General features: G+C 38.3%; 1 protein-coding gene across 1 annotated transcript in view; it reads right to left on the bottom strand.

The window, feature by feature from the left end:
* Positions 1–19,233, bottom strand: part of dnah7 (dynein, axonemal, heavy chain 7) — a 74,739-nt gene that overhangs the window by 25,321 nt on the left and 30,185 nt on the right. Inside the window, exons 33-45 of the mRNA XM_065251585.2 lie at positions 16,278–16,454; positions 14,578–14,709; positions 12,432–12,653; positions 10,107–10,304; positions 8,516–8,671; positions 6,906–7,074; positions 6,693–6,819; positions 6,401–6,620; positions 5,426–6,298; positions 5,045–5,274; positions 4,567–4,897; positions 3,863–4,209; positions 1,589–1,769 (exon numbers count right to left, since the gene is read on the bottom strand). Of these exons, the coding sequence (XP_065107657.1) occupies positions 1,589–1,769; positions 3,863–4,209; positions 4,567–4,897; positions 5,045–5,274; positions 5,426–6,298; positions 6,401–6,620; positions 6,693–6,819; positions 6,906–7,074; positions 8,516–8,671; positions 10,107–10,304; positions 12,432–12,653; positions 14,578–14,709; positions 16,278–16,454 (3,363 nt within the window). The remainder of the gene's footprint in view (positions 1–1,588; positions 1,770–3,862; positions 4,210–4,566; positions 4,898–5,044; positions 5,275–5,425; positions 6,299–6,400; positions 6,621–6,692; positions 6,820–6,905; positions 7,075–8,515; positions 8,672–10,106; positions 10,305–12,431; positions 12,654–14,577; positions 14,710–16,277; positions 16,455–19,233) is intronic.

Here is a 19,233-nt window from a genome sequence, read left to right as displayed (position 1 = left end):
ATTTTGTCTAAATAAAATGTTGTGTTTTAGAACAAAATTGTCATAAATTTCTTAGGGGGGGGTGGCGCGAAGGAATGCACCGCACACAAGGGGGGCCGCACGCTGAAAAAGTTTGAGAACCACTGTCCTAGGTAATCTACGTGTTGTTTATTTTGCTTGTTATATAAATAAACTACTTCAAAAGTACTTTGTTGTTATTTATTCTTAGCGGAGTTTACTGGAAGTTACGTTTGGACCATGGACGCCGCTTGTTTATGTTGTTACTGCTGAAACCGTCTATAGTTACATAATTTTGTGAGACTGGGTAGCAGCAGCATAGAATTAACAATTTTAAGAAGTGCACAAAACACACCTTTGTCATTATGTTGACTTAAGTGTACAATATTGACTACAGGTCAGTTCTCATTATGTTGTTATTTTGCACAATACAATACAATTTGACACTTACAAAACAATGAAAAATGCATAAACACTGTTGAGTTGAAAGACTTTACACAGCAGGTTAGTTAAAGCTGTAATCTATATTCAGAAAGAATCAGCTATTGACATTATACGCATCAGAAGAATTTGTAATTATAGATGAATGTTTACTAGACTAACATCTCTCCAAATAAAGCATCTGATTGACTGTCTGATCTGCTAGAGCATCCCCTATTTCATCAGAGATAAACAGATCTTATAACCGCAGTTCTGCAACAGAGGAACACTGCCTTTGTTCAAAATGACAATACAAGCCTGCAAAGGTACTGCAGAGAGTGATGGAAACTTAGCGGTTAGGCACTGTGCTGACAGCATAAGGCTCCAGCTTATCTTATTTACTCCCTGTGATGATACTGCACTAATTCTTTGTGACACAGATGAATCAAAGGCCATTAAACTGTGGGCTCCTTGAGAAAACGGAAGAAATGAATCTTTACCATTCAATCTAACTCAACCAAAAAACAGAAAACCATTTAAAAGAGACTTCAGGTAACAGCGTAACGGGTTGTCTCGGTGCATCCGAGGGCCTTGATTCTGGACATGCTTGAGAAAGCACGGCATAAACAATTTCTTCCCTTCGATAGGGAAAACAGACAACCTGAATTACAAACATGTAAGGAAAGTGGGGAATAACAACAAGGAACATGAAAGGAAGTGAAATAGGGCAGAAAACAGCAGCAGGGTTTACCCAAACATCGCAAAAACTGACAACCAGTCTCTGCAGACAAATGAGAACAGTGTGTGTGTGCCCTTGTGTGTTTTTTGCGTAGGTTTGGAAACAAAAGCTTCACTCTTACGACTTCAAAGTTCGAACATAAAAATGATCTGAAGGAAAGTAAACAAAGAAGATAAAGAAAACATTCCTTTAACTTTTCTTCATGTGGAAATACAAACTAAATTCCTTTGAAAGGGAAGTTATTTAAACAAACTTTCAGCAAAGAGGTGAGAGCATCAAAAGGGCTGGAAGACAGTAATGAAAACAAAAAGTACTTGAACGTGGTGTTAAATACTCAAACCTTAAAGAAAAGCAGCTACCGTTTGTTGATTGTGAATATCTGGCTTAGCATATTTTGCACCGTGTGGTTTCTGACTAGCGCTCTCTGCATACCTGATTCTCTAGGTCAACTTTTTTGTTCTTGTTGGCTTCCAGGGTCTCCTGCAGTTTGAACAGTTTATCCTGGACTTCCTTCAAAGCAGCCTGTTTCTTCTGAAGGCCTGCCATGGCCACCTTCAGCTCCTGCTCTGCCAGTGCCAGCTTCTCTTTTTTGGGAGTCACTACTTTTGCTACCCTGTGAATGAATTTTTTTTTTTAAAGTTTGATCAAGTGTGAAAAAACAGCATACTGTATTTTCTATTTAACATTATTTATTACCAGCATGAATGAAACGAAAGGGATAAGCAACTGCACATCAATGATGTATTTTATGGTAAAATAAGTATTGAACACATCACCATTTGCTCCTTTTTGTTCCTGAAACAAATTTCCAAAGGTGCTATTGACATAAAAATTTTACCAGATGCTGATAACAACCCATGCAATCCACACATTCAATCATTCCATAGATGTGCATAAATTAAGTTGTGTGTTAATAAAGTTTTGAACTGAAATGTATTTAATAGTTTCTACAAACGCCTTTGTTGGTATGAAAAGCTTCCTGTATGGAGAAACTAGTTGCATGCATTGCTCAGGTGTGAGGTCTTTAAATCTTGAAGGTTCTGTGGGCCTCTTCTATGAACCCTGATCTTTAGTTCTTTCCATTGATTTTCAATTGCATTCAAGTCAGGGGATTGGCTGGGTTATTCTAGCAGCTTTATTTTTCTCTGAAACCATTTGAGAGTTTCCCTAGCTGTGTGTTTGGGTTTACCCATCATGAGATGTTTCCTGCATAACACTTTGGTAATGACACTATTTTTATAAGCCATTAGCTGAAACTGAACCAGCTGTTATTATTTGCACTGACAAAAGGGCACGGTTGCTTTTTTAATACTGACTGTCTTGGCTTTCCATGCCTTCTTGCATCTCCTTTTCATTTTCCATAATTACACATAACAAGTTATGGACATCTATATTTTGAATTCTTTGCATGTGTGGACTGCTGGTGAAAGTTTCATGTCAATAGCACCTTTAGAAATTTAGGGCCAGATGTACTAACAGCTTGCAACAGCACAAACCATCATTTTGGGGTTAAATAATGACTTTCGGGTTTACTAAAGACGAGCAGTGGATAATTAGTGCTAAAATGTGTGGTCTAGTTACAGAATTTTTGCAAATGACCTTATTGCATATGCATTTCTAGGAGTTTCCCTTTTAGATGCAAAATTTATGGGAGGAGATTATTTAAATGATTCACGCAACGCGATATACTTATGTTTGCACATGTGATATTAAAGGTGCAGTGTGTACATTTTAGCGGCATCTAGTGGTGAGGTTGTGAATTGCAACCAACGGCTCAGTCCACTGCTCACCCCTCGTTTTTGAAACGCATAGAGAAGCTACGGTAGTCACCACCGGAAAAACATCTCATCGTCTGAGACAACTTAGTAAAAAAAGTTTGTCTGTTAAGGGCTTCTGTAGAAAATGGCGGCACAAAACTGCGACTTCCACGTAAGGGGACGCTCGGTGTATGTAGATAAAAACGTCTCATTCTAAGGTAATAAAAACATAACGGTTCATTATGAAAGGTCTTTACACACCCCTGATAATATAGTTTTGTATATAATTTTGCATTTCTGTCAAGAGATCCTTCTAAAAATTACACACTGCACCTTTAAAAACGCCAAAAAAGCACGTCTTAAATCATTTTGCTCTTGAATTGGCTGCCATTATAGCTGATAGGAGAGGCATCACAGAGCACATGGTACAAGGCAGAGTCTTTTTAAACATGTAACAGTTTGTTTGTAATGCCAGAGAAACATATTATTCAAAAATATTGTTTGCCAAGCCATGTTATTTTTTTATTTGCTGGAGTCACTAAAAGTCGTCACACTTTTGTGTGTTAACCTCTTGTAAACCTTTATTTTTTGTTCCTCGGTTCTTTTCATTGTACTATGACTTCTTTAACTGGGATTACACACCCCAAAATTTCAACTGGAGTGTACGTGGTGCTGAACTCAAGTACATCAGGTGTTAGTAGATCACCCGCACATGAAGAGCATCAGTTCTGCTTATTTGCGACCATGAACTAATTTCTCGCTAATCTGCCCAGTTTGATAAATTTGGCCCATATTTACAAGAAAAAAAAATGGTGATGTGTTCAATACTTATTTTAGCCGCTGTATGTGTCATTTCACCTACACATATCCATTGTTAATTTGCAGTAGTTAGAGACCTAAAAATACAGAGTTGCTTGTTAATGGCTTGACTTATGAATTTGTAACTCACTTATCATACGATTCCATGGCACAAACCCATTTACAGAGGCCTTCTGCGGCTGTGGAGGCCAAACGGATCTTTTCCGGCACAAAGTCTGGATTGGTGATGTATTTGTTACGAATGATGCTAATGTAGGCGGGTGGGATGTTGTCTTTGTTGTACTCGTGAAGGCTCTGGAGGAACTTCATATCCCCTAGCAGCTTCTTTGCTGGACCCCAATAGTCTTCCACCTTCTTGCCAGTACCCGAGGGGTCTGGAATACGGTCTGGTTTTATGCCTTTCAGTATGCAGATGGCTTCCATCACCAGCTTGACACCAGCTGGAGGAGCCTTCATAGTTTTAACCACGGTTATATCCTACAAAGGGTAAGACACAACAAATAATGGTTATATTTGTAGTTGAATAGTAAAAGAATGTAAGGTAAGAACTTTCGATCTAGTCAGAAATCTATTAGAAAGCCCTCCCTTGTGTTCAGTTCTTTGTTGCTATCAAATTAATTATGTATGTTATGTATAGCACAAAAACATTTTTATTGCTGTTAATTAATAATTTTGAAAATAGAGTCTTTCACTGTCTAAAGTACAGTAGATGCATTCTTACATTGCATCATTTGGTGGGTATGTGCTGTATGCCATTGCTAAGTTTGCTGTTTGGCTTTAGTGTAACTGATAGCCCTGATTTTATGATTAGATATTATAAATCTATCCTCTGACCTGTGCAGTGAGTGTATCCAGCGCATCCAATGCAGATTTCAGAATGGGCAAGGCTACAGCCAGATCTGCGTCACATTCATCTTTAATGGCCTTGGCAGCCATTGCCTGCTCATTAGCTATTCCTTCATCCACACGGACCACCTTCTCAGTCTTGGACACTTCCACAGATTCCCGCTGGATGACCACCATCATCTCATCCACCTCTTTGGTGGCCACTCGCAGCTGAGGCTGAAGAGCTTCCAGCTCCACCTGCATTGTGGACACCTGAGCTGCAGCCGACTCCAGTTTTTGGAGACCAACCTCATAGCGACTCTTTAGCTTCATGACTTCGCTGTGACAACACAGAATGAAGTTGTAAAGTCAACCTTATATTTATTGTTACCAATCACACATATTTATTTAACTCTAATTTTACCAAGTTTATTGTCAGGTGAGACATAATGCATCAAACAGTTTTAACAGCAGTGAGATGCCTTACTCTCTTTTGCGCTGTAGCAGGTGCTTGAACATTGAGATGAGCTCCAGGTATGAGGTTGGTGTGACATAGTTGTAACGCTGCAGCTCGGAGAGGAAATGTGCAGAGAGGTCGATGGTGGAAGTGTGGAAGCTTTTGCACATGCTGATGCAGCCTGCACGAGCGCTGTCCGTCATTTCAACATCTTCCAGAAAACGCGATGCCACAGCCTGCAATGCATCTTCTGGCCAGCTCTTTTTGGAAGAAAGCACAATAATCCAGGAAAATGTTTTAGGAATGTAAATAGGTTTTTTATTGATTTATGTTGCCTTCAAAGAACAAATATTAAACACAACCTATGATCATAATTAGAAAAAATTGGACTATTAGTAGTGGATCACTAACCTGAAACCAATCAATTGTGCAGCAGTTAATAAGAGCAGGAAAACGCCTCAGACGGCTTCTAAAGGTGTCGCCAATGGGACTCATGGCCAGAACCACATGCAACTGACTACGACAGCGCTCCAAAAACATGTTAAACAGCGCCAGCGGACTGCCGTCTGTCTGCTTACTGCGCTCGCGCTGACGGTCCAAGACGCGCATGCGCTCACAAATCTCCTGCTTCTCATCTAAGGCAAAGAGATTAGGAACCTCACCGGTATTTAACAAGTTGCTCACATCCTCCAAAAATGACTCCATTTTAATCTGAGTGTCAGTGAAGAGGAAGACTCCATGACTTTCACCAGATGTGGACTTTTGCATTATGAGTTTGAGGTCATCACGCCATTCTGCTACTCCGTAACTTTTGGAGATCTCCACCTGAAAGAGTTCGGCTTCGGCCATGTGAGTGGCCAAGCGGGTCAGCGACTGACGCCCGCTCCCTCCAACGCCCACCAAGAGAGCGTGGCCACGGGGCTGTTTGAGAATGCGTGAGATTCGACAGACGTGTTCGATTGCGAACCGGAAAAGAACGAGATTCATGGGAGCTTTGCTGATGTTGTTGTATTCTTCGAGATGAGCCTCCACCACCTGACGGAGCTGCTCAGGGTTGCCCACCTCACGATAGTTTTTGTCTTCACCCTTGGGGTCGTGGAAATCACAGAACATGAGGCTCCGGAGGTCATCTTCAGTTACGCGCCCATTGGCGTTACGGTCCAAATGTTTGAAGAGCTGATGAAAATCTTCTTTCAGGTGAGACTTGGAGACTTTCTGCAGGAAGTCTACCATCCATGCACAATCAGTCGGGTGAACCAAACGGTCATAATACACCCTTAAAACCTGCATGACAGGATTAAGAGATTTTTAAATGGATATGCCATGGCCATTAAAACAATTCAGTTTTCACTATTACTGTACATAAGGCTGTGTGTTTGCAGTTACCTCATGCACCCACAGGCGTTTGATAGCTGTGGGGTCATCTGCAGTCTCGGGTCGTGACAGGCAGATCCCTTGGATGACGCGGGAAAAATCGCGAAGGTTAAAAAGGTAATGGGACTTGGTTGGGGTTGGCAGAAGGTTCTTAGTGGCTTCCTGGTACACAGACATGGTGGCGTTGATGATCTGGGAAGTAATGCTGGCAAACGACTTGGGAAATGGAAATCTGACAGCCAGCAAAAACAAAAAATTAAAACAGCACAATTTATTAATCCCGTTTGTATGTCAGTGTCATTACCTTATGGTTAAATGCCAGTCCAGAATTCTTGAGAAGATGGTGAACATGGTTTTGTCATCAAATTCGTTAATGGTCAATGTGTTAAAGTGACGCAAAAAACGAGGGGTCACGGGGTTCCTACCTCCACCTGAAAGTGACAATGACTATCAAACATGGAAAGCAGGCCGAGACTTTACTTAATCTGCTAAAACTGAACAGATTCTGAGTACTAACCAGGAGGACCCATGGCACACATGATCTGGATGTCCACTAAGCTGATTACTGAGCAGTCCTTCATGTCATACCAGTTCCAGTGGTCAAGCCATTGACGCAAAAGCTCTACTGGAGGCTGGGCTCCATAGGTTTCTCTTGCAGGCATGTTCACGTCATCAACAAACACCACCTGATCAAATGACCAAAAGTCCCGGACAAGGTTTAGATTAAGCCAGGACTAGGCCTTAGTTATTAGGACATTTAAGCAGTTTTACAAACATGACCTACAAGAAACATTACTATTGTGCATCTTGAGACAAAACTATGGCACTGATATATTTTTAGATATGTCAGTGGAACCTATTTTCAGTTAAGACAGCTCTAGCAAGTATTTTAGGGTGTTTTCACATCTGTAGTTCGGTTCATTTGATCCGGACCAAAAGCAAAAAAAATCAAACATTGTAGCTTTTTAGCAGTTTTGGTTCCTTTTCACACCACACTGATCGCTGTGGTCCGCACCAGTTGAAACAAACCAAAATTCAGTCATGTAATAAGATCCACATCACTCATTGGCCACATGTATTTGAACGTATTTTCTAAACTGCTTCTCGAATGGTCAGAATCAATGTGCGCGAAATTCCAACGGAACCCTGAAAGTAAACAAACAGGAGGAAAATACAGCAGACACCATGGACAGACGACTGCGCACTGTTATTATGTCTCTGCGGTTGTTATTCATAGTTTGTTTACAGCACTCTAGACAAACTGTTCATTTCCAGAATGAAGCGCGGATGCGGCTTGAAAACAACATTTTAATGCACTACAAACGGAGAAGACACCAATTTTCTGAGGCTCCGCCCGCACCTCCTCGCAACTCCAGGTATGACCGCGTCCTGTCATTGTGCTAATATTGCTAATAGAAACTGTCAACAAACACTTCCTCATCCCATAATGCACAGCACAGCTGACCACGGCAGCGGGTTTAGTCCAAAATGCGCAGTAATTTTGCAGTTAGGTCGGTTAGATCTCGGATCATGTTCTCACCACAAACTAACCACTTTAGAGTTTGTTTGAAAGCGTACCGAGACCACCTCTTCAAGAAGGTCTCGGTCCGCTTGTTTGGTCCGCTTTTGGTGTGCACCAGAGTTCGATTGCTGCATTCTCACCTGCCCAAACGAACCGCACAAGTGAGCAATAAAACTCTTGGTACGATTCAACTGCACATAATGAGGCATGTGTGAAAGCACCCTTAGTCTGAGACTAGGCTTAAGCGCTGTCCAGAAAACCACCCCTAAATGTTCTGCCTTGTATTTTTAACACTAATGGAAAGTTATGCCCGTTAGCGGAAAGTCTGTCAGTGATAACATTACAGGGTTTATAGTTTCATTGCAAACATTTTAAATGGTGATTAATTAAGTAGACGTGTGAATCAGAAACACATTTTGCCCATTAAATTTACTGGCAATTTAGCTTTCAGCTTTACTTTATAGTCTTAACTGTATGCACAAATATTGGTTGTAAATGGATATAAAACTGCTAAGAGGAAATTTCTAATTAAAATTTGAATGAAATCAACATAAACAAAAGCATACAATAAGATAAAAGATGCTGAAAGCAGTTTGCCTACATACCATTTTCTTTCCCAGAGGAGGCCCAAACACGCCTTTTCGTCTTTTATCAAGTTTAGACATAATAATGTTTTGGGTCTGCGCTGCTGTCGTTTGGGCAGAAAAGTTGATCAAAAGAGGACTGTAGACATCCTTCTCTAGGCGATTCAGCAAAAAGTCCTGTGGGGAATTTGGAGACACTTCATTAGTTTCACTTAGTACAGATGTTGCCGTAAAATTCAGTTTAGAAATATTGAAGAGACACAAATGTTTAAAACTCGTTTTACTATTGTAAAGACGAAGTAGGTACACAAGTCAATATATTTACATTACAAAGCCCTTGATCTATACATAATTCATCTAACACTTAACACACTTATCCCTTTAAGGCATCTCTATTGAGGTTTAGGAAAATGCTGGAGCTATGTATTATAGTATATGCAATATTCCCCCCTTGGCTGTCAAATGTTTGCACTTTCAACACAGTGGTAATGGTTAAAATGTCATTTTAAAATCAAGTCAATTTTACAGCTGACTAAAAGATTGAAAACCAAGAAGCACAACCAACATTAAAAACTTATTATAGATCAGCCATGCATCAACTGATTAATGTAAATATGCAGATTTCTGAGAGATCTCATTCATTTTAATTTGAGGAGCCTGTGAGTTGTTCCACTTTTGCTTGACATATACAATTTCTTTTAGGCCTTAAAACTCATTGAAGAGCTTTGTGGTGAGTTATCGACACCTGCAGACATTTCACAGTATGAAAAAGAAAAACTATAAAAGAGACAGATGACCATTAATTTGAATGGAGAGCAAATAAAATTTATAAAAATTAGTGAACTTAAAATTACTTGAGTCAGATTATATTGATGGCCATATGTTTTGGACAACATCATTACCCAATTTCTTTCATTCTTACATAACACAAGCATAGATCTTAGCAGTTGACATCCTTTCGATACAGGAAACACCACCAATGAACACACTGTCCTTTTAAGCTCATCCACTATAGTCTGGCACACAAAACATATATAAAAAATAGCACCTTGAAGCAGGTAACAAATGAGACTTCTAACCGTACCACCAACCCAAATAGGAGTGTTGTGTGTGTTCCACTCTCAGTGGAAAGAGGGCGGGGTGCGGAGTGGGCCACAGTTGGTCTCCAACCCTCGACTCATTTATCACTATCTGCTGACATGCCATTCTTCAGCACACACGCAAACACACAGGTGTGTGTGGGGCACGTTTGTATGCTCTCTTCTAGATCATCTAAATGGTTTCATGCTCAGCTGAGCAACATGGTGTGTAGGTAGAGAGAGAGAGAGTCTTCAGCCTTCAGCACCTTCAGCACAGGACTACACCTGTGTATAAATCTAATGCTTTCCTGCATATGCTGTGGTCCCAGAGATATTGAATACAAAAATGTTTCATCTGGTAAAACGTTGAAAACTCCTTCACAGTTGAATGAGTTTTAAACAATAAACAGTTTTGAATAGAAGCAGGCTCCCTGGAATTACACTGGAACTGTTACCAAACGCTTTGCGTGTTATAAATATGACATATTCCAGACTGGAAAGTCAAACACACTTTGAGATAGACTAATACTCACTAGAATGTATACGCTCTTGCCGGTCCCCGTGGGGCCGACAAAGACAGTGGGCTTTTGATGAGTGATGAGCAGCTCCATGAGGGCAGTGTAGCGTACTGTGTTCTCCGTAGGCACAATTATTTCATTAAACTGCACATCTTTGGGGATGGGGGCCACAGTCTTCAGCACCTCCGTCCACAACTCCCATCTGCCTGGACCCTGTGAATGTATCATGCGAGTCAAGGTTATTGGCTCTATAAAAATACATGAACTAAAGCTTTTTTCTTTCATTATAATCTATTTGAAATTCTGTTTGTGTGTAAACGCAGCATTATTTCCAAGTTTTGCCATCACACACTTATAATGGTGCTTTTTGTTAAAGCCTTTTGGGCTTTTATAGGCTTGCTGATTTTCAAAGAACCACTTTTATCTACAGCAGAAAAAGTAAGCAATGGATAATCAATTTCTTTTCTAATAAATGACATTTTCAGCATTTAATGAGGCATGAAATTGGCAAATTAGTCCAGGTTATGCCTGAAGTTTTATTTCACAGGAATATAGCTTGTGATTTATAGCAAATAATAAGACAGATTGCCTCATTCAGGATGTGCAGGGTGTGATTTCTAAGCAGAGAGTAAATTTGCTTACTGGTATATCAGGGTAAAACATAAATAATCAGAATCACATTTTTAAGTACCACATTATTAGTGGTTGATTGTGCACTTTTGTATGCATTTTAAATATAGAGGCCTGCCTGGTTGTTATGTAATAGTAAGAATATGAGCCAGATTTACTAACACAGCTTGCACCAGTATCTTTACACGTTAAAGAAATAGTCAGGATTTATGAAAAACATGCAGTGAAAAATTTATGCTGAAAATATATTGACGGTTCTTTTTGCGACTCACCTTATTGCATATGCATTTGTAGGAGTTTTCTTTTCAAATGCAAAATTTCTGGGAGGAGAGTATTTAAATGAGGAATTATTTGCACTCGTCAATTTACTGAGTATTTAACACTCAAAAACAAATGTCTTAAACCATTTTGTGCTGCTCTTGGTAGATTGCATTGGTGATTATGGAAATGAGATGTTCTCATTCCCATCAGCGCTTTCACAGTATTTTGCCCTGTTTAGTAAATCTGGCCATATGGGTTTATTGGCTTGCATTCCTACATGTGTAAAGATGGGAAAGCGTTAACGCAAGAACATGAATAAAAGTTTTGCCTCTCACTATTTACCAAAGTTCAAGGAAGTTCATCAGAATGCTGTTTGACCAAGAGAATCAAAATCTCTTAAACTGAACTTCTGTTTTAGTGCCAAAGTACAAACATTAAGCTTCATTGTTTCAAAGCTTTTAGTAAAGTGGTTTTCCAATTTTGCCAGCTCAAAACCACTATAAAAATTCCTTCTTGCACTTAAAGGGACACTCCACTTTTTGGAAAATATGCTCATTTTCCAGCTCCCCTTGAGTTAAACATTTGATTCTTACCCTTTTGGAACCCATTCAGCTTATCTCCGGGTCTGGCGCTACCACTTTTAGCATAACTTAGCATAATCCATAGAATCTGTGCCCAGTTGCATAAACATAGCCATGACATTAAGACTGCGTCTTAAGAATGATTCTGACTAACTAGCAATTAGTTAGGGCTAATCAGTCTTATTATTTGGATTTAAATTAGACCAATCTACCTTTCTATGTAGCATACTTAAAACAGTTATGATCAGTCTTGAAGAAAAATAATTATGACAAACTTTTAAGACTAGTCTTAAAGTTTTATGCAACCGGCCACTGATTAGTCCATTAGCATCGCACCTAACAAATAATCAAAGTTATTTAAAGTTTATTAACGTTATTAAAGTTATTTCCATGTTACGGCAGCAAAGTCCTTGATTATTACGCCAGAATGAGAGTATAGTTCCTAGGCATATCGGCCTAGAAAATCGCAACTTTTAATTTTACGTCAGTCTTAGTACACGATGTAACTACAGAAGAGTCAAGTTTTAAATAGGAAAAATATCCAAACTCTTTAATTATGCTGGAAAATGAGCCTATTTTCAAAAAGTGTCCCTTAAATTTTTTAAGTTTAATCAATCTAAAATTACAATAAATTTTAACTTTCTTGACAAGTGAGGAGTTTCTTTAAATTATAAAAATTATGTTAAAATAACTTCTCACTAGTCAAGAAAGTTTAAATAAATTGGTGGTTGATGCATGCATGACAAGCACTTGGGCCTCTTAATAAACATCACAATCTTAGGTTAAAATTCATGAACGTTTAAAAACTTCTCAAAAGAGTCCATTTTGGGCTCTCAATCATTCAGGTGTGTTGAATGAACGTCCTGACCTCTTTAAGGAAGCGGTATTCATAGAGAGTACCCTCTGTGGGTAAAGGCACAGTTAGCTGCTTGGCGGGTGGCTCCACTTGCTCTAAGATTCCATGACGTGTGCGTGTCTCTTCACTGAGACCACCTCCCAGCATTTCTCTCACCAGACCGTCAAACTTTACCCGTCCGACCTCAGTACAGCTGGCCCCGACTGACCACATGAGGCTGAAAACAAAGATGCCCTGTAAAAAAGATAAAGAGAAAAAGCAGGACAGTGAAGATTATTTACCACCAGTAAAATTGAAATATTTGGTATTTTATTTGTAATGTTTTATTTTATTTCCAATATGAATAATTATTGATAAACCTAGCTTTATGAATAATAATGTATGTTTGTAAAAATATGTACTTTAGGGGGGTAATTTACTGTAAGCTACTTGATCTAAGATTAACTACAGTAATATTGATAGTAATCAAAATATGGCATGCCTTTAGTTTGTGCTCTAATAGATGTCTGTTTACCCAATGCTAGGAGAACAGAGGAAATGTTATCAACATTAGTTATTGATTAGATATTCAGATTCTCTGATTTGACCTTGTACTTGGATCGGAAGCGGTGCTTGGCCTAAAAATGTAATAGAAACAGTCCGCTACCGCATTAAAATTTAAATTTGCTAGGTTTTCTTTATAGTATTTGCTTTTGTTTGCTTTTTTATTAATTCATGCAGTTGGAGAGGTCAAAGTTAGAGTTTGACTAACAAACAGCTCAGTAACATCCTTATAATATTACCTTAATACAATAAACTCCATCTTGGGTATCATATATTAGGTTTTTAAATAAATTATCTTAATCATTACTTCATATATTGATCCATTTAATCACAGCTCGATTCTGACCTTCCTACTTCCAAATTGAATCAAATATTCATAAATATTTCTTTACAAACTCAATTGTACCTTTAGATCAATCCTCCAGCAAAAATGACAATCAATACAAACACGGCTGCCATTGATTTAAGACAAAATGATTTGTGCACTAAGAATGTGCAATACTCTGATGACCAGCGAAGAAAAGGCAAATAAAGTCATTCCTATCTGGAGGGAGGAAGCTTTTCTAAGCATTGATCCTGTACCAGCTAATCAATGAGACTCGTCGTCTAGGTTGGCACATTTTGATCCACTGATATGATCTCTGTCTCTAAGGAGCAGGTGGGGAAAGATTATTACCTTTAGAGAAGAAATGCAGACAGTATTGACAGGCTTTAGCAATACTTTAGACAACACAAAATGGCAAAAGTTGCCATTGGCTAAAGAGATGACCTTTCAAGGCAGAAAAGCTGAGATATTTGTAAGAAAACAATAAAATTAAGCTGCAGAAGATTTAATTGCTTGGCATAAAAAACTGTATTTGAAAGCCCATGTGTTCAATACTGTCTTTCAAGACTGTTTCACAAACTCAGCAATAAACAGAAATGTCAGAAATGTTGCGCGTGGGACAACTCACAGCACGCACACCAGCTGTGCACTTTAAATAGCGCAAGCTTAGTTAGTCAGAGTCTTTTTCAAGATGCAAAATATACGTTATCAGCCTATGTTAATCACTAATGAATTGGGACAAATATGAGGTTATTTCATGTTAAACTGTTTGAGCACATCCAGTCGCAGCAGACAGCCGTCATCAAAGTGTGTACATTCATAGAATTTGTGAGATTTTTGAATTAGTTTGTGAGTTGCCCACCAAAGCACATTCTATTAATAGCCTCAATTTCAATATAAATATTTATTACATATTTTTTATATTAGCTTGACTTCTTATATGTATGCTTACATTTTAAACAGTGATAAAACATATCAACAAGTAAGAATAAAAAAAATCTATTACAAAGACTATTACAAAAAAAGGAGCCCTCCGGATTGCTTTATCAAAAAGGTTGGAGACCCCTGTTTTAAAGGGTACTGCCCTGGTAACAGCTTGGGACCATTTTCTCACTCTTTTCTGACAGTATATACGTATATACAGTATGTTGTTTCTTTTTTATGTCTTTACATAAGACAGAATTGCAATAAATCTTAAACTTTTTAGGTGTCTTCCTGCCAATATGCTAGGGTGCTCTAGCTGGTTTATGTTGCAATGGTGTTGTGGGTGGTTGCTCTCTATCTGTTTACCTCTAGCCAGGAGCAGACGTTGCTCTCGTTCATCCCCTTCATCTGGCTCTCGTCTCTGAACTCATCCATCATGCAGTCCATCAAATTCATCAGAGACTTCACCAGGCTGGTGTTGGACGTGGGAGATAACTCCTGAACATTCACACAAAACAAACTACATTAGACTGGACCTGAAACCAGGAAATTACTTGTGTGCTATTATAATGGACAAAGCTGCTCTTAAGGCTGCACAAAACATGCTTTGATACTTGAATATAAAGGTTTGCAACATGAAAGAATACATAATTGTAGGTTAATAATTAATATGAATACACATAGGTAAAAAGATAATAAATAGATGAGAAACACAAGATTTGCTTTGTCTGATTGTATAATTGTATTTGCCAAAATGCACATGATGTATGGACAAGTGGTAATGTTTGCAAAGACGAAAGCACATTATTAGCTTTATACTTATTTAAAATGATGTGAATGCCAGTAATGTTAGCACTAAGAAGCTAATTGCAGAAGCCTGTGAAAAATTATGTATGTAATTTCTGTACTCAGTTTAGACCATTTTGTCAACCTCTATTCCTTTCAGACTTTCTTAGAAAAAATAATAATAGGTGGTCTTTTTTCACTTAAAATTTCAAGTTTGTTTATAAAAATGTTTCTGTAAGTCTTTGTCCAACTTAAAGGGGACACATGATGAAAATCTGACTTTTTCCATGTTTAAGTGCTATAATTGGGTCTCCAGTGCTTTTATCAACCTAGATGTGAAAAAGAACAACCCAGTAACTTAGTTTTGATAAACCGTTCTCTGCAAGCATGTGAAAAAAATTGTTCATTGAAATTTGGCTCCTCTTGTGATGTCAGAAGGGGATCTTATTATAATAATACCGCCCCTTAATCTGCACTATAAAACCACAACACTGCCATTTAGTGCAGAGATCAGCTCATTTGCATTAAAGGACCCTCCCAAAACTGCACATTTTTGCTCACACCAACAAATTGACAATTTTAACATGCTATTATACATTTTCTGTATGATATTTTGAGCTTGAACTTTACATATATACTCGGGACACATTTAAAAAAAGTTCTGAAATGTCCCCTTTAACACAAATTTCTTAGAACAGCATGCAACAAGACAGGGAGAAAACAGGTAATACTGAAGACAGAAAAGATCAAATCAATTAATATGTAAGAGATCATTTACAGTGAGCCGGTCATTGTAACAAAGTTAATTCCATCAGATTCATCCATCAGTGATAATGAATGAATGACTATACATTATCCACCTTATTACACAGCTATAAATAAATATATGAACAAAAGATATTGATTTGAGGTTAATATTTCAGTCAATCTTTTTTATATGTGAGATGAATTAATAAATGGAATGTAGGAAATTGGCTCCCTGGGACAATGGCCAGTGCCTTGAAATATGTTTTATACAGAATTCAATCATTGATGTTTACATAGAAAGGAGTGTAATTCATTTGTAGCTTGAACTATTCCAGACATGTTGAGCATAATTTATTTCACACATACAGTATTTAATTATATTCTAAATTAGTAGGGTCTTTATATTAGCCATAATAATTCATCCAGTGCTTTAAATAAGAAGAACAGATCTGCTCTTAATATTCAAGGTGCCTTTAAATTAAATGGAAAAACACTCACTCATTATCAGCAGTTCAGTTATACAGTAGTTATACCTTAGTGCCTCTGCGGATGAGATGCAGACAAGCTGGCAACATTCGGTCGAAGAGGCCAGTGATGAAATCTTTGTGCATGGAGCTCAGAGTGGACGGCAAAGTGTTGAGCCAGGACAGCATCAGAGGTCGCCAACCCAACATGTGAGGCTCCATGTAGATCATACCACACCGAGATACCTGCACAGAAACCAGTCCTTTTCAGCTTGTTATGTGGGCAGAATTGTCTATATACAGAACAGGTGAACACAGGACTGAAGTAGTTGACAGTGTTCACGTCAGGTTTAATTACTGTTTGGGCAAATGCTGTTTTAATGTGAGTTTAAGCTTTGTTTATACTTGCGCATTGGTCCGCAACGCAAGCCTCCGGTGATCGCGCATCTCAACAAACGGACGAGGCGTTTATAGTTGATGAGCTCGCTGTGACACTATTCTTTGAACTGCCAGGGGGCGACGCAAGCAATCGAGTCAAAAACAAACACAAAAAAGAGGATAGAAGGATTGTCCGCTGGAACAACCCTGGTGCTTGTAACATCAGAGCTTGATATATAAATATGAGAACATGAATAAAACCACATTCTCTTAAATATGTCTTTATTAAACATTATCAATTCATTAACGTTTTTACTAAACAAAAAGTACAGACATCTTAAGGTTTGTATTTTATTCCTCGTCCAGTGGTTCATTCAATACACATAAAAGCCAAGAATTTTGAATCATATGTAAAATAATTTGTGTTATATACTGCAAAGTTGCCATACTTTACTTTGAGTGTCAGAAAAATAGTACATGCATTGTTTTGCATTGATTGATCAAAGAGATACGTCACAGGCTTGCCTGCTCGGACGGAATCGCCTCCAGTTTGGTCATTTTTGAATGCGGAGCACACCTCCACACAAAATGGGGTCTTGCGCACCCAACGCGCACGACTGCCCACTCTGTGTTGACATCATTTTTGTCTCGCGTTGAGTATAAACAAAGGTTTAGACAGACATTTTGAAGATATCAGTCTTCAGTCGTTGCGAGTGGGGGGGCTTTGGGGCTTAAGCCCCTTATGTTTTTTCCCTGATCTTTTAAGGATTAAAAATATTTTAGTTCACAAATTTAATCAATTTTATTATTATTTTATTAAACAACTGTTTTGCCAAATTAACAACGTATTTCTAGATTCTTAATAACTTAAAACCTTAATAACCTAAAATAGCTTACAATGTCAATATGTATGTATGTATAAATGAAATAACTTAAATCAATTAAATAAAGTCCTATGAGAAATACAGCCTATAAATGTACTTATGTTATTTAGAGTAATTGTGTTGAAAATTTTACGAGCTAACATTTTACCAGGTTGAAATATTCAGCCAGGCAACAGAATATAGAGAAAATGCAAAGGAGAAATATCAGGAAAAAGTAGGAATGCAATGCAAAAAAGCAGACACAAAGTAAGGGTTGATCAACAAGGAAAATGACATGTAAAAAAATGACAAGTGAGGGGAAAAACCATAGACTGTAAAAAATATGGACGTAGTGTCCGTGAAGTCACCCAGTGGTTTGTGAAGATCGTTTTTGAAGGTAAATGTAGGCGTTGCCTGCCGTCACCATCTTGGCCGCACGTCACCGCGAATGACTTGCGGAAAACCGAAAATGGGAAAAGAGGCAGGACATATATGGTGCGACTTGTATGTCAAAATTAATTCATACTGACTAACATGAACAAAAAGAAAACATTACCGTCTACAGCCACGAGAGGGCGCTATATGTTGCTCCTGTAGCCTACCCCTGAAAAAAACTGTTAACTGAAACATTAACTTAACAAAATGCCCCTAAAAAGAATTATAATTTTCTAAAATAAATGCGACTTATAGTCCAGTGCGACTTATATATGTTTTTTTCGTCTTCATGACGCAATTTTTGACTGATGCGACTTATACTCTGGAGCGACTTATAGTCCAGAAAATACCGTAAGTAAATGGCAGCCTGTGGCTGTGTCACAATTCGAAGACTGCGACCCTCTAAGGACCGACCTCAGAAGGCGAGCATTGAAGGTCGCAACCTCCAAAGTCCACAAAGAGAACTGAAATAAGACGGTCTAGCCGGAGGACCCATAAGTTGTGTCACCTGCTGCCTGCACGCGCCCACCGCGCCTGTCAGTGAGACGTTTCGGACTTATTAAAATAAATATGAAACCAAAATATTTTACATTTATTTTAAAAAATATGACACATTGATGTAGATTAAACTTACCAACAGTATATCAAATTAATCAACCTTAGAAATATACGCAACGTATACAAACTAATATTAATGCAAAACATAACTTATAATACTAAAACAGTGATAAGAAACTTTTTTCTGCTGAATACACACTTTTTAAATAAAGGTTTTAATTGTTTATTTTAAAATATGCAGCATTATATTCAGCCGTCACAGATGCGCAATGAATCTTGGGATAGCCTCAGCTGTGAAGGATCCATTTGTTCTATCCTTAGCACCACAGAGAAATAAAGATGCATTTTGAGGCTTCATTTTAAGCAGCCTTCGATTTGGGACAGCCTTACTAGCCTTCAGTCATGCTTGTGTGTCGCAATCAGTCTTATGATACGTCCTTCGAAGATCGCAGCCTTTGAATTGGGACACAGCTTGTATGTGTTGCGTATTACATATCTGGAGCAGTACATTAAACTTTCAGATCTTTTCTCCTGCAACAGCAGCTGAATTGGGTTACTCGTAAAGGTCTTTTGCAGTTAATGGTTTGATGAATGGCACATCATACATTATGGAACCAGCTGTGAGAAACTATGCCTCCTATGGAAGGAACATGAGGATTGTAGAGGTGTAAAGTGAACTGGAAACTAGACACCTGTGCACAGGTGTTAAGCCGCGGGAGACATCTGGGTCCAGCGTGACCTCTGAGAACACCCTACCTTGTATAACCAAATTCTGAATGAACTTTGGTCTA

This window comes from Paramisgurnus dabryanus, chromosome 15 (assembly GCF_030506205.2).
Source record: "Paramisgurnus dabryanus chromosome 15, PD_genome_1.1, whole genome shotgun sequence".
NCBI lineage: Eukaryota > Metazoa > Chordata > Actinopteri > Cypriniformes > Cobitidae > Paramisgurnus > Paramisgurnus dabryanus.
This window is presented reverse-complemented; position numbering and strand designations above follow the sequence as displayed.